We start from the raw sequence: 22,809 nt of genomic DNA, 5'->3' as shown, positions 1-22,809 counted from the left end.
CACAATAATCGTGATATGAATCTTTCATATCGTCCCTTCCCTAGTGGAGGATTGATCAGATGTTATGCTGAACTAAGCTTATATCCCAGAGTTGTTGTCTTTGGTTTGAGGCATCTACTTTATGTGATTGACGTCTTTGTCTTGTTTTCCAGCAGCTCTCTACAACAGCCATGCTCCAGGCCATTTTCTGGCAGATTCGTGTTCTGTTCTCTTTGACTTGCAACTCAACTAAGCTAAGCTGAACTGGCTACGTTGAAATTCGACTACCAAACCAAAAATATATTTCATATCAATATTCAATGACTTCGTGTAATTTCAAAATATAATATTATAAATGATTTCAACGCTGTCAGCTTGCAACTCAAATGGTATTACAAGTCAATGAGCGAGGCCATTGGCTGTACCTGTCTTGCTTGTGAATGGATTAGATCTATTTTCAGTACCGCCTGCATGATGAGATGATGCAGCTTTAAACCCACATAATTCTATGTCGCCAAAAATAACATCTTTTCAAGTGAAAACACTGAGGCACTGCATAAGGTTTCTCATTGGAAATAGGTTATTTTCATACAATGACGTACACATAGACATTACAGGTAGCTACAGTATGTGCTTATGTGCAACCCACTCATTCATGTAGCAACTTGAACCTTTTACATACACATCCAGCGTTTGATTTATTTGAATACTTTATTAACAGTTTGCAAAATAGAGGTACAATTATAAAATAATAATGCTAAAAGGATAAAACATAAAGATCTAAGGACTTGTTTCCAATTGTGGTCCTATGTGCAACATAAGTTGCCAAAGTCTTAGGAAGGCTGAAAAGTGAAACAATAGTGGAATAATATGTATCAGTTTCCTACTTCATTGCTCAAAGCATGACAGCAAATAAAAAAACCAAACGACTGAATTCCTGACATCTAATCTAGGCTGTACAACAGGATCAGCACATTCCTTCTCAAAGATTCTCTGTTTCGCACCCCAAAAAGTGCAGCACGTCAGCAGCTCAGTGCTGCTGTCGTCGTGCAGCGCACGCAGTGTCACATTAACCCAATTTCACGGAAGGGAAAACGTATACAAATAAAACAAATATTCATGGTAACATATTTATTTCCTCCTCTTTTCGACAAACGGCAAAAAAGTCACGTCCCTGCCTTTTTCTCTCTCACTCTCTTGTCACACGCTTAAGTGCTTGATATCCTTTGTTGCACCCTGTGTCAAAAAACAAAGAATAGCAGATCTACAAGCTCTGAAGGGCGTTGCGAGCTTGTACTGCACGCCGCCTATATCTGGTGCGCCACACTGACGCACGAATATAAGTATAAACCTGGCTTGACTCTTTCAATCTGTTATTTTTCTGCTGTGTTGGTTTCAGTTGCCCACAGATAGCACCTGTAATCCACATTTTCTGTGGAAGTGTGAGCGTGGGAGGCCCTGTCTCTCTTACTGTATGATTCTAGAGATAGCACGTCTCACGGATCTGCCCTTCCACCTCCTCTCCTCTTCCTCCCTCTCCCTTCTTTCTGCCCTCTGGCCCATGCTGGGAGGTACAGGTGTGCTCTTATTCTCTTTCATTTCTCTCTATCCCACTTGATCTCTCTCTGGCTTTGTCTCTCTCTCTCTCTCTCGCTTGTCAGTCATTGCTTTGTCTTCACGGTCTCGCCCTCTTGTGTCCCTATACTGTTAAGTCCACTTCCCCTGTCAGTTCTCGTCATCGTTGTCGTGTTTTGTGTCCTCTCACTCAGTAATCTCCCTCTATCTCAGTTTCCCTTCTCTGCAGCTCTACATTCTTTTCCCTGTAATGGTCCTAATCCTTTTAGCTACAGTAATGTGGCCTAATGTTTACCTCCTGTACCGAGCTCTCTCTGTGTGTGTGTGTGTGTGTGTGTGTGTGTGTGTGTGTGTGTGTGTGTGTGTGTGTGTGTGTGTGTGTGTGTGTGTGTGTGTGTGTGTGTGTGTGTGTGTGTGTGTGTGTGTGTGTGTGTGTGTGTGTGTGTGTGCGTGCGTGCGTGCACATTTTCAAATGTGCACCCATTTCTCTGTGTATTTCTGTAGAGATCTGTTCACTGCTCTGGCAGTCTCTTCAAAGTTGATCCTGAGTTATACAGCATACTTGTGCATTGTGTCGTAAACCGAAATTAGCTGATCTACAAGCTTCCCACGTGGCGTACTGCCCACACGCTGAGATTGTAGAGCTAGCAAATGTTAGTTGCATGGCGTGCACAGCATGCATCTAAGTCGGGCTTTAAATCAGGCTTTAGTGCATCAAATACCCTAATCTCAAATCACATAACCCATATTTAAAGCGGAGTGAGGACACTTTTAATATTTGAATGTACTCATTTCCAACAAAAAAAAGGAACTCGGGCAGCAAACATGCTTTTTTTCAGGCATACCTTGTGTAAACATTAGGGGGAACGCACTTCATCAGGGGGAACGCACTTCATCAGGGGGAACGCACTTCAAAGTGTTCTGGTTATGAATATGCAGCATTGTATTGCAGCGTGTCGACAGCCATCTGATGTGTGAGACTTTGATGCACACCACATGTCTAACCTTCTGTTAGGAATGCCGTACCAAAGATTACCCCCCCCCCCCCCCCCCCCCCACAGTAAGCATAGGTTCTCTATATCAGTGGTTCTCAACCTTTTCAGGCCGCGACCCCCAAAAAATCATATTTTAACTGGGGAGCCCCCACCCTGCACAGGCACTAGGAATTGTAGGAGTTGGCATTACATTTAGTTTGACTCGATCTATTCCATTGTGAAAATAGCCAATCTACATGCTCACAACGTTGTGAGCATGTAGATCTGCTGTTTTCACAATTTCTGCCTCTAATGTTTGACAATTTGACCAGAGGTACTAAAAAGGTCTTTAAAGTCCATAAATTGTCACATTATAAATGTGCAGATACCCTGTATACACTCATACTGTATGTCGGTCTGTTGAGACTAAACATGTGGGGACCCCCCAAAATAATTTGAGGACCCTCTGGGGGTCCCAACCCACAGGTATAGAACCACTGCTCTATATGGAATGCATGCATTTTTGAGGCTGGGACCCTGTACTTAAACTCATAGGGCCAACAATGTAGCTTGTAGCCCCCCTTCATTTATAGACTTCAAAGCATTCTCCTCTTTGCTCTTTAGGTGTCACAGTACTCTTAATGCAGTACCGATGTCACTGGGTAGCGTGCGTAGACTGTGGATAGGGAAGCTGAACTGCATCTTGTCGCATACAGCACTTCTTGGGAGTTGGGATTTGAAGTGAAACTTTTTTGAGGAAAGTTCTTTGAGGAAAGCTTCTTTATTAGAATGCATAGTGCCTCTCTCTGGTACTGATTATGTCTGCCCTGCTTGTATCTCTCTCTCTCTCTCTCTCTCTCTCTCTCTCTCTCTCTCTCTCTCTCTCTCTCTCTCTCTCTCTCTCTCTCAATCCCCCCCCCCCCTTTCACGTGAGAGCCACATGTCTTGGTCAACCCTCAGCTAGACAGGTAGTGTGTTCTATTGAAGTCTACTGCACACTTGGTCCCCCCCTCTCCTGCACACTCACACAGGTTTTCCTTTAATCTTCTGTTTGTACCCTATCCCCCTTTACCTCTCCATCTTTCAGCCAGTTCTTTTTTTTCCATTCAGCCTCTGAAATCCACCCTGTTTCTCTACTCTCCTCTTCTCCATCTATCTCTCTTACTCTCTCTCTCTCTCTCTCTCTCTCTCTCTCTCTAAACGGGCTTCTCTATTTCTCTGACACTACATTTTTCACCCTCATCTCTATCAATGTAGGCCTCAGGAAGTGTGTGTGTCTGTGTCTGTGTGTGTGTGTGTGTGTATCTGTGTCTGTGTGTGTGTCAACCTAGTTTAGTGTTTAGGAAAGAGGGAGAGAGAAAGGAGGGGAAGGGAAAGGGAGGATACTGATTAAAATAATAAACAGCTGTGTGAAAGAGTGGAGCCTGTGACCAGAGGTAGAGAGGGAAAGAAGTGAGAGCAACAGAGAGAAGGAGAGAGAGAAAGCGGGAGAGAGAGAGAGGCTCATATCCCAGGAGTTTGAGTGTCCGCAAGGGGACTTGAAGACGAAAACACAACTCAAACAAAGTTTCCTCAACTCGTCAGGAAAGAGAAAGTGAACCCAGGAACAAAGATCCGCCGTCTCGTCCTTACCCCCTCGCCCCCCCTGTGGAGAGGATCTAGCGGACAGAGCTCCAGCGTGCGAGAGCCCGGTGAAAGCCTGCGACTCACTGACCAGAGACTGCGACACAGCAGACGCGAGCCCTTTCCTGCGCACACATGTGGTGCAGGCTGGAGTTCCAGAAAGAAAAAAAAAAGGAGACATTCTTCAGCTATAACCGGCCCGACTGCCCGACTGATTAGGAGTGTTGCGAGGGGAACGAAGCCAGGCTGGGGGTTGGTGGTGGAAGTACTGGGGCAGCTCTGTCTCTCCTTCAGTGTGTGCATGTGTGTGTGTGTGTTTCCTTTTACTGAGAGAGGAATGAGCGGGTAGACCATGTGCCTCTTTGTGCAGAACTTCTCTCCACAAAGCTGTGTGTGAGTGTGTGTGTGTGTGTGACTGGCAAGGGACAGAGTGCTGTTTATCTGGGTAATTGATAACAAACGCTCCTGCCTTACCCTGGGTTGGACCTTCGGACGGAGTGTAAACAGCTTCCTTTATACCCCAAGGGGGGGGGGGGGGAAGTGGAGTAAGGGAAGCATGGAGAAGTGGGCGTAAAAGAAAAACAGTTCAAAGAGAAGTGGAGCTCTCTTCACAAGCCCTCTCATCAGTCTACTGCTCCTCAAGACTCCCAACTGTTATCATCACTCTCTCCGGACCTGTCTCCAACCCCCAGGATCCCTCTCCAACTTCAGAGCTCCATTCCTGGCCTCTGGAGCTCCATCTCTGACTGTGACCTGGTCAGATCTCAGGCGGCGTGATCACCTTCCTGTATGTCAGGAAGCCCCTGGACTTTGAAGCATGACCGCACGATATCTGTCCATTCCCTCAGCCTGAGTGCTGCCTCAAAGAGGATGCTACTACCATGTGGTCAGATCTGGCGAGCAAACACACATGTGCACCGTCACTGCCGAGGGATGTGTGAGGCATTTATGTCGCCGGTTTTGGGACTGCGACCTGGATTTGACCCTCTTGTGTACAAACGTCTCACAGAAGCCGTGTTTTGTAGTAGTTTGACTCTGGGGATTGTCTGTTGTTCAAGTGCAGGATTTGACCTTGATTTGAGCCTTGACCTTGACTCGCTTTGTTTTGACCACCGGAGGACTTCCCCATCCACGCCGACCCCTGCTTGCCCTTTGACACGTTTGACCTCATAGAAGATGTAGTGGCCGGAGAGCGTGGGAGGAGCCGGGCCACACACTCGAACATGATTGGCTTAAACTTCAGTTTGCAGGAGCTGCTGGGGAATTTTGAGCAGGTAGATAACAATTGAACTGACGATATTAAGAAGAACTAAGTACTTTATTTTCCTTTCGGATCTTTTTTGTGCAGTGGTTAAAAGACAACATTCACAATACGTAGACAAGTAGAGGGCCAACGTCTGCCAACAAAATGTTTGATTTAAACAAGGACCATGCACAACACATAGCGTGGAGACGCACATGCACACCGTTCGTTCTCCCTCTCACCCCGTGGTGTCAAGTAGTGCAGTGGACTTTATGAGTTCTGTGCAGTCATTATTGGACTCATTAAAATGGAATGAATCTGTTCTGGCCTGTGCTGCTAGTTATTAAAGAGTGCTACCATGCAGAGAGAGGCCAATTTAAATCTGGAAAGAGGCGTATAGCATAGAACAGGACACGCTTTGTCACTCCAAGCCTTTATCGTAATTGTCTTCGAAAATGTGTCAGGGAAGACATTTAGTTATTTTCGGAGATAAGACTTTTGAGCACGGCACTGCTTAGTAAACGGTGAAGGGCCTCGTTTTTTGCATGCTGTCCACATAATGTACTGTATGTGCTGACAATGCATGGCACTGTACAGTAGTGCTTCCTATGTGTTACGTGTGTGGGATGATCAAGCCCCCAGAAAAGTTTGTAAATATTGAAGCGGCTAACCCTACTGGCCAAAGGTAGGGTGAAATATATGCACGAGCATAAGAGCACGCCGCTGGGGTCTGCCATGGGGTTCAATGGACGTTGTTCAACGTTCATGACGTTGGTGACGTAATTACGTCTCGACATAACAAAAAATGGCTCATCCAGATGAGCCAAATTTCCCCACAATGCACCTGGATTCTGCTACTTCCGGGTGTTTCAAAACGCCACTGAGCAACCTGCATTGAAATGAATAGCTGGTGGTCGGGCTGTCCGTCCTCTATTTTATATATAACTCTATTGGGTTGATACTTCCAAACTCGGGTGCAGTATGTCTCTAGGCTTGCTTAAATTCAATTGCTTTAGTTCAGGTACAAATGTTTGTTGTGTGTGCGTGTGTGTGTGTGTGTGTGAGAGAGAGTGTTCATAGTACTATATGTACAGTATGCATGTGGGCATCTCAGCAGAGGCAGAATATCGCTTGGAACTAAACTCATTGCTGCCTGTGAACACCAAAAATACAGTAGGTTTAAATTCGGTCTCCTGTGGGCGACACTCACAGTCACATTCTGCCGTTGCTCTGACCAGACCAGAGCCGACCAATCTCCACTGCTCATTACTCTGTGTATGGGATCCAAATTCCATTACCCTCTCTGTTTCCTTTCGTATCGTGTGCGCGCACGTGTGAGTGTGTTTGTTTTCCTGTGCATCCACAGTGTTCAGGACGTGTGTCTTCACCACATCAGTCCATCTTGTCCCCATCTCCAGTGTGCTCATTAGCGAGAGGCTAAAAAATCAAAAGTGTTTTATCTTTGCGGAGATGATATTCGCTGTGCCGAGTTGGAAACTAATGATTGGCATTCACAACACTCATTATTCATTAGCCTGTGCTCAAACTTAACTTCATTGGGAAAACATGACTGACGTTGTCATTGTGATATTTTCATCTGAAAATATTTTCATCTGAAGCCATGAATAAAACATGGGCTTGTGGGGAACAGAAGCATCCTGTTAGGAGACGTGTGATGCTGTGGTACACGCGTGTTTATGTGTGTGCCTGTGCATGATCTGTCAGCGTTCTGTGGTAGCTACCTCAACTCAGGGTACACTTACCTCTGCATATACCTCTGTATCAAAGTAGTCTTTCAGTGGGTTCCATCCATAGGATTTAAATGCCAGCGTTGTACATGAATGTATGCCTTTGTGTGTCTGTTTAATAGTGTGTGTGTGTGTCTGTTTAATAGTGTGTGTGTGTGTGTGTGTGTGTGTGTGTGTGTGTGTGTGTGTGTGTGTGTGTGTGTGTGTGTGTGTGTGTGTGTGTGGCATCATGTAAGGTTCTCTTTATACCCCCCCCCCCCCCCCCCAACCCTTCTCTCTCTCTCTCTCTCTCTCTTTCTCTCTCCATCTGTCTCATGACCTTTCCCTAGTGTTGGATTTGTGTAAGCTGTCAAAATGAGCCAGCGTGCGATTGTTAACCTTGCGATCTCAGCAGAGGGGCATTCGTACTGCATTCTTGAATCTTTTGCAAAAAAAAATGTCTGCCAGCAGCTGGCTGTTCAGAGAAAAAAGAAACCCAGCTGCGTCGCCGCCGGGCTGCTGACCAGACGGACGAGGGACGGTTTTTACTTTTGTTGTTGTTGTTGTCCTGTAATGACTGTCTGGGTCGTGTTTTGAAGTTAATGTTTTGCAAGGGAGTTAACTGCCATCACGCGTTAAAGGCCGGTCACATGCCGCCGTTTGCCACCCGTTGCTCATCCCAAGTGGGGTTGGCCATAGCTGAGTGGTTGGTGTGCCAGTCTGGGGAGCCAGAGCCCCTGGTTGTACCATTCCAGGCCAGGCCAGTAAATGTCGAAATGTGTCCCTTAGCAAGACTCTTAAAGGTCCGCTGTCACGCCCCGAAATTATAAGATACAGTAGGTCATGTGGTCTCTCTCCAGTGTGGATCCTGAAACAGTCTGAAACTGTCACAGTGTAATCTGCCCAACAACAGCTGACCAGTACAGTAAGTAGTCATACAGTCAGGCTATACAGACAATTAATTTGATTGGCTTATAATTGCGCATCCCCACAATGACATCATAAACTATTAACTTGTTTTTAAGATGATCCTTAAAGTGACAGTAACCCTTTAGGTGACAGGTCCCCTTTAAGCACTAATTCACTGGTTCCCAAACACTGGGTCGGACAAATATTTGTGGGTCCCTTCATTTTTTGTTTCCTATGTTTAGTTTTGAATTATTATTATTTCAAAACATTAAAAAAAACACAAAAAGAAAATGCAATGATTTGATTAATTCCATGAATAATAAAAGAAAAATCTAAGAAATTCCAAAAAATAGAACACAAATATTTACAGTACGTAGTAGTGAAAGTAGCCCCTCACAACGTGACGCGAAGTGACGCTTTGTAAAGCTTGTAGATCTGCTGTTTTCACTGATATGGGTCCCGGGCATACGTCTAATATCTCTTTTGGGTCACAGGCTAAAAGGTTTGGGAACCACTACCCTAATTGCTTCACCGTCTCCGTGGGAGGAGTAGGTCCACATATTATATGTGATGTATGACACCAATGTATTGTTTACCAACTGTAAGGACATGTGTACGAACTCAAAGTGTAGAAATATACCCGAATAGCCCCTTAGGGGTCCCTTTGTCCCCAGTCTCTGCGTTTAACACTGAGGATTTGACTGCTTGGTAACAGCTTGGGATCACGTTGGGTGATGTTTGCAATGAGAGTGCATGTGTGTACAATTGGGGGTTGGTTGCTATACATGCATACTGTGTATATCATGTACTACGTATGCAAATCCCAATCATGAATTAAACAAAAGCCATTTGAGAATGTATTTCAGTATTTCTTTGCATGCTGAAAATGGGCTGAACACAAGGGAGTTCTAGTAGAGAGAGAGAGAGAGAGAGAGAGAGATAAACGAAGCAGTATTGTGCGTCTAAAAATAAAACGTTCGACAGGATGCTCTGCTTGCATCAGTCTCCCTCGTGGTTCTATCCTTAGACACACAAACACCCCAAGCCTCCTTGAGATGCGACCACATAATAAAACTGTTTCTCGGACGACTTGGGACATGCTGATTTAAAGGGCTTTGTATGCAGCGTCAGGAGTGCCGGGTCCCCTCTATCTGGTGCACACATACAGTAGAAACACACACAGAGACCGAAGATCTAGTGCCAACGTCATCCTGTATCACAGCATGAACCGAGCAGTGTGCTTTAGGCGAGACCCAGCATCACATTCCATCACATTATAGTGCTCTAGGGAGTTACTGCTGGATGTACTGGTGGTTGTGGGAGTGGGTGTTCCAGTCAATGACTTAGGAGAAGAATATTTGTTTACGTCCTCCAAAAGTGCAGATAGAGCACTTTTAGAGAAATGCTAACTTCTCCTTTTCCCTCTGGTTGTCGGGAAGAAACCTCACATCTCTATACTTGAATGTTTTTTATCACTTAATGCCCTACTTCATTGTACGAGAGCCTATCTACAAGCTGGAGCTTGCAGATCTACAATATTCAAAATTTCAGACAAAGTTCCATTTCCTGAAAAGTAGAGGTTTTGGACATACTGGGTCTCCACCCAACAGTGACGCTATGCAGGGCGTGTGAGCGTGGCAAAGCGCCTGCAGAAATGTCCATAACCGCAGCTCCCATCATCCTCTATTCACTGATAATCAGCTCTGAGTGCCTACCAAACTCTCCCCACCATGTGATTTCCCTTTTCTCTCCAAACTGAACTAGGCCGGTCACAATTATGTCATCGCCTGACCGCAATAATTTGAGATAATTGCAATTATTTTGCATAATTGTCGTTTCCATTCATCTGTAAGAATTAATCTATTGTATTAATATATTCAAAACTAGTGGAAATAGCCGATATAAAAGCTCACTTGTAAATCGACTATTTCCACTATTTTGGCTCATTTTTTACTATAGTACATTATTTATTTTTTATTATTGGTACTAGTCATTGTCAATCATTTCTTTGTCCATTTAAGTTATTTGTCTTGTCTGCCCTGTCCAATTTCTGTTCACAAAGCCTAAAAGGCAAACAGGAATGTAATTTTGTATTCAAGTTAAAACTAAAACACAATTAGCCAGTAGCTATGCCCCTCCCAAAAAGCTTTTGTCCAATGCTAGCTTAGAATAACTTCCTGCTTGCCAAGGTTTGCCTTGGCAACAGCCTTGGCAAGCTGCCGGTTGCTAAGCTAGCATTGGACAAAAGCTTTTAGGGGAGGGGCATAGCTACTGGCTAATTATATCGTTAATCAAAATTATTTGTGTGACAATTAATCATCAACAAAAGTTTCATGATTGTGATTGCCCTAAACTGAACTCTGCTTTATCCCTTCTTCTGCCATACGCTGGCCATAATAGATTTGTGTTAAAGGTAGAAAATGTCCTGGTTTTACAGTTCTACACCCTTTCTCTGTCTTTGCACCTTTACAGGACATCCAGGCAGAGATCGATGCCCACAATGACATCTACAAGAATGTGGATGGGAACAAGTCCAAAATGGTCAAGGCCCTGGGAAGCTCCGAGGAGGCCGTGTTCCTCCAGCACAGACTGGACGACATGAACCAGCGCTGGAGCGACCTGAAGACAAAGTCGGCCAACATCCGGTCAGTAAATAAAACACTTTTTTTCATGTTATTGATCAGAGCGTAGATACTTTATTTTGGTTATCCTTCTGGTATCTCCATTGTCTGTTAGAACTGCATTGCCCAATGGTAGAATGGGGGAGCCATGTGTTCGTGTTTGTGTGTATTCAGACTGATTTCAGTCATTTGATTTCCAGAAGCCAGCATGTCTTCTATTGAAGCATATGCACTGCAAATAGCAGATCTACAAGCTCACCTGTAGCGAAGTGTTGAGAGTCGGTGCATGTTTGCAATAAATGCACGCGTCGTGAATCACAACTACGGGTTTTGGAACAACAAGTAGTAGAGTTGCCACAAGGCCAAAAAACATCTACAAGGGGCGGAGGTGTTTTTCCCCACTCAACACACCAAGACCTACTGTACTGTTGGTGGTGTTGGCCAAGGCCAACGTAGAAACTTGTTTACACACAATATTATTGATATACTACTGCACCTCACTTTGTAAAACCTCTCCTAGAATATATTGACTGGATGCTACACACCATTGATTTCATGAAACGCCAACATGGTCTTATTGATGACAGAAGCATGACTCATGTATCTCAAGGGTCTGTTAGGGACCTTGGGTTGTGATTTTTATTTCAGGTAGAAAATTCTACAAACAAAACACAAGAAGGCACGTGCAAAATAAAAAGTAAAGTAAAAATATTGTAAAATTAAAATAAAATAAAAAATGTGTTGAGGTAGGCGTTACAAGATTTCTTCCAGTTCTTCACATACCGTTCCACTATCCTAAGAGAAAAGGTCAGTCTCTACAGAGTCTATCTCGTTGACTACTGTAATCCTATCTTCTTTGGTAGGTGGTGCACTGAGGCCACTAGCCACTTCCAGGGGATGGCTTTCTTACAAGCAACCAAAATGATTTTATACAGATATATGTCCTGCATGGTCATCAGTTCAACCTGGGATTTTCCCCAGATACAGTATTACCACAGTGCCTCCAACATTGACCGTGTCAGTTTAGGGGTAATAAATAACGTATTGTATTCTTCCAGGAGAATTCCCGCCAAGCCCTTGAGTTAGAATGCCCGATTCCTTCTCCCACTCCTGTTTGACTTTTATAGTCGAGTGGTCTTTAGAGTTCTGTAATCTGTTCTTTTAATATGGTGTTTGTCATATGGTGTGTTTACTTATTTTTGCGTGCATCAATGAATACATTGAACAGATTAGGTTCAGGTTCATGTGCATGTTATAACCACACTTTCGCACTGAGGCCACTAGCCACTTCCAGGGGATGGCTTTCTTACAAGCAACCAAAATGATTTTATACAGATATATGTCCTGCATGGTCATCAGTTCAACCTGGGATTTTCCCCAGATACAGTATTACCACAGTGCCTCCAACATTGACCGTGTCAGTTTAGGGGTAATAAATAACGTATTGTATTCTTCCAGGAGAATTCCCGCCAAGCCCTTGAGTTAGAATGCCCGATTCCTTCTCCCACTCCTGTTTGACTTTTATAGTCGAGTGGTTTTTAGAGTTCTGTAATCTGTTCTTTTAATATGGTGTTTGTCATATGGTGTGTTTACTTATTTTTGCGTGCATCAATGAATACATTGAACAGATTAGGTTCAGGTTCATGTGCATGTTATAACCACACTTTCAATTAATATCGACTGGATCCTTCTTCACCAGAAATGTCTAGAACTAGAAGGTCGGCCGGCTACGCCGGCCTCCCCTCTAGGTCGCCGCGTTGCATCTATCGGTGTTTTTTTTGAGAAAAAAACATTTTTTGAGAAAAAAAAATGTTTGAGAAAAAAAAAATTGAGGAAAAAAAATTTTTGAGAAAAAAAGATTTTGAGAAAAAAAAAATTTGAGAAAAAAAAATTCTTGAGAAAAAAAATGTTTTGAGAAAAAAAAAATTGAGAAAAAAAATTTAGAAAAAAAGATTTTTGAGAAAAAAAAAATTGAGAAAAAAAAGTTTTCAGAAAAAAAATTTGAGAAAAAATTTTTGAGAAAAAAAATTAGGAAAAAAAAAAAGTTTTGAAAAAAATAAAACGTATTGGTGATGCGATGACGTGGTGTATACGGATGTTACTGCGATTGAGGTGAAAGAGAAAAGTGGAAAGTTGTGAGCTAACTATTAGCTATTTGTGTGTGTGTGTGTGTGTGTGTGTGTGTGTGTGTGTGTGTTCTGGCTACGCCCCCCTCGGTTGAAATTGGATCCGCCGGTCCCATAGCTGGGAATACGAGCCAATCACCGGTCACCATGGCAACGTGGGGCCAATGATAGATTAGGGGCGGTATTCCTTACGTCCTAGACAACGACTACCTAATGAGTTGAAGTGGATGTAAAGGGGGCGTTAATGGGCTTGGAAGTGGGATGCGGCAATAGGAGGAATGTATATATAAGATAACTTAGGTTCAGGTTCATGTGCATGTTATAACAACACTTTCAGTTAATAAATGCCAGGCCCGAGTTTCCCGTGTTATTTCAGTACCCCCAGACTGCCACGGCCCGAGTTTCCCAAGTTGGCAGCCATTTTTTTTTTCTTTTTTCAAAAATGCCTAAAATGTATTAGGCATGATCGCAATCGCGAAATTGCATGTTTAGCCCCATAACAAACACATCTTTCAAAATGGCAGCCATGTTTGTTTGTTTTGTTTGACTTTGAAGGCTTCTATCTCATGAATGCCTGAACGGATTTCCAAGCGGATTTTTTTGTTTGAAAGCTGTGAAAAAGTATCTAGGCATGGGCATGCACGATCCGTGCACTAAGAATGTATCCGTGCACTAGAAATTTAGGAACGTGGCAGTGAGGAACTTGGGGGCCATTTTGAAAAGGCAATGAATGAGTTAATATTGACTGGATCCTTCTTCACCAGAAATGTACGTCTACAATAACTTGAGTTTTCTCCATCAGTGGGGCCGTCCTTGAGCGGGTTCTGGATGGTCCCTTACAGCTGTGTAACTCAGAAAGTGTACAATAATGTAAATCAAATGAATCCTTGGTTCCGTTAGTACACTCTGTGAGTTAGGGAGTTCTGTGGGCTAATGCACACCGCATTTTAAATAAAAACAGTTTGAGAAGCCATGGAGCAGGAAGATGATAAAAGTAAGCAAAAATAAGTAAGTATGTAAGCTTCTGGTAGGTTGGGGAGCCTGACATTGTGGGACCAGTTAGCAACTTACCTGCAGACTCAGAGGGCACAGCAGGCCACAACTGTCACGTGAATAAATAAGAGATTGTCAGGGTGATTAAGCACTCAATTTACAACGCATGTGTATGTTATTTTGTATTTATTTGATTCTTTAATACCCCCCCCCCCCCACACACACACACACACACACACACACACACACACACACACACACACACACACACATACACACACACACACACACACACTGTATTATGACATTGGGATGCTATGGTTAAAGTGAGAGGCAGCGGCAGTGTACGGTGAGTGTGTGTGGAGAGAAACGGCGTGGCCAGGCAACAAGCTGAGGGGGCAAGGTTAGAAAGATGCTCAAATTCAAGAGATGCACTGGGTCATAAAGAGGGAGTTACTGTATGCAGTAAAAGAGGCTGAAGAGATTTGAGTTGAGGCGTTACAGAAAGATAAATGGATGCAGGTCAAGATAATGGTGGATGACACAGACGTGTGTGTGAGAGTGTGCTTGCGTGCGCGCGTGCGCCGCGCGCCCGCCCGAGGGGTGATTAAATGTTAAATGAAGACAGTGAAGAAAAATTATAGAAATGCAGAAAGATGAGATTGAGTTTCATTAATCGTAGCTCCATTACATGCTGTTTCTAACCACTGATTCACTACAGTATATGCCCATGGGAGAGGACTTGTGTTGTGCTCTGTATGTTAGCACTGTATGCGGGTCTGCATGGGAGTGAGCACAGCACATGTTTTGGTGTTCAGTATACAGCCTCATTATGCCATAATTAAAGCACATATATGTATGTAATTAAGAACAGCAACGAAACAACGTGTGTACACAGCGCTTGGATTCATTACTTTCAGAAGCTATCAAAACAAAGCACTTATGAAGACACATTAACACAAGCCCAGCACCACCTACACAATTAGCAGGGAATCCTAGATGTATTAAGTGGGTCGCACACTCTGTCAGCTTGTGGCTGATTCATTTGGTAGAGTTTCAGTGTACAGAGGCTGTTTTAATTTAGTATTCAGTAAGAATTTATTTCTTGCTTTCTTTATCGGTTGTATTTATGATGGTAATTTCCTGAAAATTATGAGCAGCACATCAGAAGATTATTTATTAAAAACAAATGCACTTGTGCATCAGTGTTCCTCAAATTCAATTCATTTGAACGATTGTGTTTTGGTATACGATCATTTTTGGTGCTTGATCTAAATTGAGTGTAATCCTTTGAATCTTACATTGAGTGGCGTCACTGTTGTAACGCAGCTAGCTTTCAACTGTGTGCTGCTGACAGCATGTGTGTAACAGCAGACAGAGATGCCCTCGAGTCAGAGTCGAGTCTGAAAAGCTCTGACAGTTGTATTGTGAGTTCTGTCATGTATATCTAAGGAATTCAAATCATGTATTGTATCATATCATCACTCCTTTATCTTTTAGCATACAGTATCAGCAATGATTAGTTGTTTGGTGTATGATAACTTTAAACAGGCTTAAATCGCCTTGGCAGTGATCATCAGTCCCATAGAATGTGTGGTCATGACCGAAAATAACCAATCTACAAACTCACAACGCATTGTGGACGCAACGTGGTGTGAGCTTGTAGATCAGCTTCAAGGAGAACTCCGTAGAGTAGCAGACTTTACGTTAGCATCCATGCTAACGTTCTAATACCTCTATGCTAATGTTAGACAGCCTCCACAAAACCGTGCTTTTGTCCACACTTCCATCCGATTGCTTTGTAAATGAAAATCCACGGGGACAAGCAACGCTATGCATACTATACATGTATGCATGCTGCTCATGGGGGGAAGTTGATGCTTGTTGTTGTCTGACCATAGAGTTATAAAAGGCTGGTTGGCTATCATGCGACTGGTTGGTGGTTTTGCGCGATTATCGGCAGGTGAAAAAGGTTCCGTGGAGAAAAAATAAATGATAATTGTTTTTAAATTACGTTTTGATAATCGACTTTGATCTCATAAATGACTATTCGAATATTCGTTTACATCCCTAATATATATATGAGTCGTTATGTGTGCCGCTCGAGCGACGTGAGTCAGTGTCTCAAACTCGAGTCCCCATCTCTGCTAGCTCATCGTAATAACGTTTTGAATGTCTGCCGTTGTGTCTCGGCAGGGCCCACCTGGAAGCGAGCGCCGAGCGCTGGTCCCGCCTGCTGGTCCTCCTGGAGGAGCTGTGGAAGTGGATCTGTCTGAAGGACGAGGATCTGACCAAGCAGATGCCCATCGGAGGGGATGTCCCCACCCTGCTGCAGCAGCAGAACCACTGCACGGTACGTAGTGTCACAGTGTCCTTCCCGCGCTGCCACACATCTGTCACAGTGCAGTATATCCTCCTCGCTCTATTCTGAGTGCCGTTTGGCCATATGCCGTCTTCATTTTTTATTCCTAGTTTTTCTATCTCGCGACTTGGCCGTGTTTTCGTGAGACCCTCAAGTCTCACAAAAAACGTGACCCTGCACTTTGTTGTTATTTTTTCTCACATCTTTGTTTTTGTTATCTCGTAGTTTTGAATTAACTGAACTCTTAATGGTCAATAATCGGTTGACAAGGTACGTACCTGCAGAAGAGCTACACTATTGTGATAATAACCACTAAGGGCGAGAAGTGCACAGGTCAGCTACAGGTCAGCGATATCCATATCTGGAGTCCATGAGGTCAGATGTAGAGGTATTGTCAGCTCCATATATGGAGATCTAGGTGATTATATAGTCGTCTCCATGTATGGCACATAATGAATAAATTACTCAATATTATCTAAGTATACCAACTTCAAGACAATCGCGACCATCGCATGTTTGTTTATATCCACGTGGTTAATGCTCAGTGATGTTTCTTACTTTGAAAATTGCTTTGATGGAACTTTGTTCCAAATCAGTGCAAATGTGCTTTCCTAATACAGTACCAGCATCAGATTGTGTAATCAATACCGGCGTCGCTACAGCCCAGTCAGTAAGCATAACCATATCATTCTGTTTACACTATCCATTTAACCTCTGCCATTACTGTTACTTTTCATTAGCATTCCACACTAATACCTATTGTGGCATTCTATTTTCATCGTTGTCTTGGGTGATATTCATCTTCAACTGGGTCAAAACACACACACACACACACACACACACACACACACGCGCACACACACGGTCAATAAGTATTGAGCTGTCCCGTTCGTACCTTTGTCACCACTGTTATTTTTCATTGGAGCGTGCCAGAGAGTATTATTTATTCCAGCCAGCAGTTATTGTCGTAGTATTGGTATGTAATTGCTTTAAGATAGATGACTCAGCCAGTGGCTTAAGTATTTACCCCCCAGATAGTCTGTTTAACTGCAGCTGCCACCATTTTCGTTGATTTAGCTTTTGACACCATAATACTTTTCTCTGGCTTTTCTCTCTCCCTCTATCTACTAGTACTATGCTCTTAAGGATATTTCATTGCCCCAAATTGCCTTGAGAGCATCCATGCACGCAAAGGAAAAGATGGACATGGATGTGCCTGTGCGCATCGTGTGGTTGTAATAGTTCGTGCAAAGCCAAGTTTTGGACTCAAAATTTATTTTGGGTCCACTCTCTGGCTCACTTTATAAACGTGTCCTGTCTTAGGGCTGTAGAGTGACCTTCAGGTCTGGCCTTTCTATGTGTTTTCTAGTCAGAGAGAGGAGAGAGAGAGAGACAGACAGACGGAAAGACAGAGAGAGAGAAAGACGAGCTTCAGCCTAACAGATCAGACAAGCTCCATTAGACTCGGAGCGGGCTGGGAGAACACACAATATCCACCAGAGAGAGAATACAGCCTTCGCACTGCTCCTGCTGTGCCCTTGTCCTTTTCTCATTATACTCTTTCAGTTCCTTCCATCCCCTGGTCTTTCACCTGTTTATTGGTCTACCTCCTCTCTCTCTCTCTGTCTCGCTCTATCTTTCTCCCTCCCTCAATTGTTTTACTAAGTCTGTGTCTTCCCATTTTCCTCTGCCCATTCCTTGTCTCCAGCTTGCATGGTGAATAAGGGAACGGAGGATTTATTTTTTAAATATTAATTCTATCTATTCTTTTGGGGGCTTCTCTCTATCCTTAACTCATTGACTGCCAAGGCCCGAGTTTCCCGAGTTATTACAGTAGTCCCAGGCTGCCACAGCCTGAGTTTCCCGAGTTGGAAGCCATTTTGAAAAAGAAAAAAAAAAAAAAAAGAATGCCTCAAATGTATTAGGCATGATCGCAATTGCGAAATTGCATGTTTAGCCCCATAACAAACACCTCTTTCAAAATGTCAAAAATGGCTGTTTTGTCTGACTTTGAAGGCTTGTATCTCATGAATGCCTGAACGGATTTCCAAGCGGATTTTTTTGTTTGAAAGCTGTTAAAAAGTACTACACATATGGTGCATATATGGTGCATGGGCGTGCACGATCCGTGCACTAAAAATTGATCCGTGCACTAGAAATTTAAGAACGTGGCATCCTGGTACTTGGCGGCCATCTTGAAAAGGGCATTCAATGAGTTAATAGATTGAGCTTGGAGGTCTGACCCAACAGACCCAGTTGTTTACGAGGGGCAGGGCAGCACAAACGGCCGTGGCTTTGAACAATGAACACGACATGCTTTTTCAGTTAGACACACACCTGACAAATGCACACTCTCTCTCTCTCTCTCTCTCTCTCTCTCTCTCTCTCTCTCTCTCTCTCTTTCTCTCTCTCTCCCCCCCTCCCTCTTTCTCTCTAGTTCATTCGCTCACTTACACAATATGCACTCAAGCTGGCTAGGCGGAGAAGAAGTGTACAAGGTGTATGGAAATTGATAGCTGTGTACACATGTCACCTAATGGACCCTTACGGATTAATTTTCTTATTAGTACTGAAAATGGAAGCTCTGGATTTTAGTGTGTAATGAGAAAGTTTTATGGTGAAATGTGTGATTGACTGACGAGGATGCCTTGGACAGAAGAGTGTACATGTCAGAAAGGAGAGAAAAGGGGGACAGAGAATTTAAATTAGATAGAGGAAGGTAAACGGACATGGAGACTGGCATTAGTTTAGTCTAAGACAGTGTTGCAGCATCAGGTATCGGAGAGCTGTACACCACTGTTGCTTTCCCTTCTGCCTGAATGCCATTGTGCACCCCAGTGGTGTAAAGTAACTAAGTACATTTACTTAAGTACAATTTTAAGGTTTTTGTTACTTTACTTGAGTATTTCCAATTCCCAATACTTTTACTTCTACAGTACTACACTATATCTCAGATCCAAACATTTTACTTTTACTCCACTACACTTATTTGAAAACATTAGTTACTAGTTACTTTGTAGATTTTGCTGATCTACAGTACAAGATCACAATGCGTCGTGATGCGACACATTGATGAGCTTGTAGATCTGCTATTTTCAAATGATTTTTATACATTTGAAAACTCGAAATAGGACATTGTGCCTAATGAGTACATTTACTTTTGGTACTTTAAGTACATTTTTATACCAATCATTTTGTATTCTATAATTTTAGTATTTCTATATTGCAGTATTGATACTTTTACTTTAGTCAAAAATGTAAGTGCTTTTTCCATCGCTAGTGCACCCGAAACTCTGATATAGTGAGAAACTGAGAGGGAGAGCTCTAATCTGTGAGCGTCTTCTCCCTGCCCCAATGTGCATTGATTTTGTCTGTGTTTTTGTCAGCTGATATGGGCTATAATAGCTTTTATTAATCACCCATTCAATTATACGTTAAAAAGGCTGCGTCAGTTTCCAGCTGATTAAACTCATCAATCAGCTGTATTAAATTACCAGCTTTTATGGCAAGAAGAGGGAACAAGAGAGACTGCTTCTGGCCATTTTTAATGAGTTTTATCTCTGAGAAACTGTTGTTTTGTTTTACTTTATTGGCTGGAATGGTGATTTGAAAAGAGACTCCAATTATTTACATTAAAAATTAAGTGAAGTAATAATACAATAGTAATAGTTTTTGAATTCCTATTAACTTTTTATTGGCTTAGTTCAATTTGCTTTCTTACTTCTAGTCATGCCAGCTCAGCAAATCTAGCCTAGCACTTGTAGGCTTGTACTAGTACTGTATACACAATAGCAGCTAAAGTAGCATAATTAGACTGGCTAAAGTGGAGCTAATAATCCAATTGGTCATACTAAGCCAGTTTAAGCATGCTGTCTAAGTGATTGATTGGTACCATTTGTACCTGGACGTAAAAAGGAAAATGAAATGCAAAGTGCTGTGCTGGATCCCCCTTATCTTCCAGGAGAGCATTGTTTTGAATAATTACCTATCTCTGACTGACTTTAATTTGCTTTCTTCTCCTTGGAAATAGAACTGTGTATCATTGTCATGGGTGTTGACGTCCATTGTGTGGTTGTTGACTTTTACTTTGTTTGAGTTTTTGTTGTACGTTTTTTGTTTCTTGCCATGAGGCAGATAAGCAGAGAATGACGTACCATATCGTCACAGATACCTTGTATCTCCAAGTTTCAAATGTGTATGTTTTTTTGTAAATTAAAGCCCTACTTCATCATACAAGAGTGTCGCACCAAAGTAGTTAAAGGGGAAGACCACCCATTTTCAATATTGAACTGTGTCATTAATATACCTTAGAGGAGTTGTCTGGAAATAGAAAAAAAGTTCCCCCCCTTCTGTGTTGCCTAGACCTGGAGGATTGATTACAAATACAAACCCCAAAATCAATCCTCCAGTTCTAGGCAACACAGAAGGGGGGGAACTTTTTTTCTATTTCCACACAACTTCCTCTAAGGTATATTAATGACATATTTCAATATTGAAAATGGGTGGTCTTCCCCTTTAAGGCATTCTGTGCTTGTAAATCGGCTATTTTCACTAATTCTTTTTTTATTTTCACACGTTTTTAAAATAACAAAAAAAGGAAGGTTTTGAACATACAAGGTTTCCACCCGACAACAATTATATACTTAGCATGGAACAGGCAGCAACCACCTACTGGCTCTAGCCAGTAGAAATTAACTGTAGATTTTTAACATGAACAGAATAGCTTATCTTCAGCCTTAAGCCACACTGAACTTGCATTAACTGCTACACTGTGTTCTTGTACATTCTAATTTAGCTCCAAAGGTTAAACATTATATAAAGTCAACTTCACACAAAAACATAATCATCAATTTGTACTTTTGTGTTATTTGCAATAGGTACATGAGTCAGCACTTACAATGTCAGGCCTCTTAATTCTACTCTGCTCAAACGTTTTAGAAAGGTAGCTGTGTTTTAGAAGTATGGACAAAGGACAATCTCCCAAAGCTTTTCCATGTGGGAGCTTGAAACTTGAAACAAAATCTGTAATATGAATTCAACTGTAAGAGTGTACAAATCTTAGGCATGTGTAGAAACCTATAGGTTGGATTTTCAAGCCGTTACATTTATAGGTTGGATTTTCAAGCCGTTACATTGTCTTGTTGAAAAATAAAAACACATTATTACTAAAATCTGTTAAATTGATTCGTTCGATTTACTTTTGAACCCTAGCTGAATGCCTTGCACCCTGAGATGTAGCCAAAATAGTTGTACCTGGACTACCTGCATTGAGGGAATATAGTACTTTTAACTATTATTATTGACCTCATGCGGCCCTATGCTCCATCTTGGAGCCTACAGGAATAAGTCAAGTAAGTCAAGTATTCACCTCTAATTGCGCAATTACAGTATCCTTGGATGTGCGATGCTGCTCAATGTATGTATCCAATCTGAAAGCACAGTTGTTAAGGTGGCTAATACAACAGAGTCCACCATACCATAATGTGATCATAAGCCCGATCACATATAGTAGGATTCCCACTCTTATTATTGCTAGGTGTGTGAGTATTTTCAGCTATTTTCAGACCTTGTAAAAGTGGTCAGGGTCAGGACCAGAGAAACAAAACCTTCTGCAGCAGCATTTTAAAAATATCTAGTTGGCAGAATTATACACTGATGGGCTGTATACAAAATGTGACTTTGTAGGAGAGTTGTGGGCTCCTGGGAGCACAATGTCACACTGTCTGGTATTATGATGTTCTCCAGACTGTGGGTGGACAGCTTATAACAGACTACAACAGGATATAATAATTTTCCCCCTGTAGATTTCCCTTGTAATTTTTGCTTTGACGGCTCATTTATTTTAACACAGAAGATTGACAATTCACAATATAACATGACCTAATCTTGTGTCACAGCAGGCTAGGAAAAACGGGGGATGTCATTGTAATCATCACAGGTGAAACAATAGCCAAGCTCTGTATCCACCCATGGGGAGACAGGATACCCCAGGTACCCCCACGTAGGGGTTAGGAACAATAGCAACAGCAGAATAGGCTATCAAGCACAAACTCAGCTCTGCTGCTTATCCCAAAAAGGCTTGTTCCTTACAAATGGGGCACCATAAGGAAAATAAACAAGCTCTCCATCTGTATAAAAGTTATTGCCAAGAAGCACACAACAGAAAAAATCTACCAATCACAAATTACAGAACATAACTTGTTATTTTATATTTATTAATTATTAAAAGCTTTCCTTTCTAGTATCCTACTTGGCCGAGGGCAAAGCTACGTATTTATTTGGTTATTACTCATGCAGGAAGATGGAGTGGGACTGCATAGACCTTTTTGAGGGTCCGGATAAGACAGCAAAAATAGATGTGAAGCTTTATCCTCCCCCACTAACACCACTGACACACTATGACGGAGGGGGGGGGGGGGGGGGGGGGGGGTCCACCCCCATCTTCATCACTTCTGCTCAGGTGAACAGAGAGCCTGGGAAACTCCACACCAGGAAGGCTGCAAGCCCTTACAGTTTGAGCCTGAGGGTCCTCAAAGTCTGTACAGACCAGCTGTGTGGTGTACTCTCTAGCATGTACAGTATTTAACCTGAGCCTCCGTCTGGAAACGGTCCCATCACTGTGGAAAACATTGTGCCTGGTACCAGTACTAAAGAAGAAGAACCCCCCAGTGTTCTGA

At 42.6% G+C, this 22,809-nt stretch overlaps 1 protein-coding gene across 4 annotated transcripts in view; it reads left to right on the top strand.

The window, feature by feature from the left end:
* Positions 1-22,809, top strand: part of utrn (utrophin) — a 274,917-nt gene that overhangs the window by 164,386 nt on the left and 87,722 nt on the right. For all 4 annotated transcript variants that reach the window (XM_080744640.1, XM_080744641.1, XM_080744642.1 and 1 more), the window contains exons 56-57: positions 10,503-10,675; positions 15,967-16,123. In XM_080744640.1, coding sequence (XP_080600766.1) covers positions 10,503-10,675; positions 15,967-16,123 — 330 coding nt within the window. The remainder of the gene's footprint in view (positions 1-10,502; positions 10,676-15,966; positions 16,124-22,809) is intronic.

The sequence above is a fragment of the Nannobrachium achirus genome, assembly GCF_963921795.1.
Source record: "Nannobrachium achirus genome assembly, chromosome: 16".
Lineage (NCBI taxonomy): Eukaryota > Metazoa > Chordata > Actinopteri > Myctophiformes > Myctophidae > Nannobrachium > Nannobrachium achirus.
The sequence above is the reverse complement of the archived record's forward strand: the minus strand, read 5'-3'. Positions and strand labels throughout refer to the sequence as shown.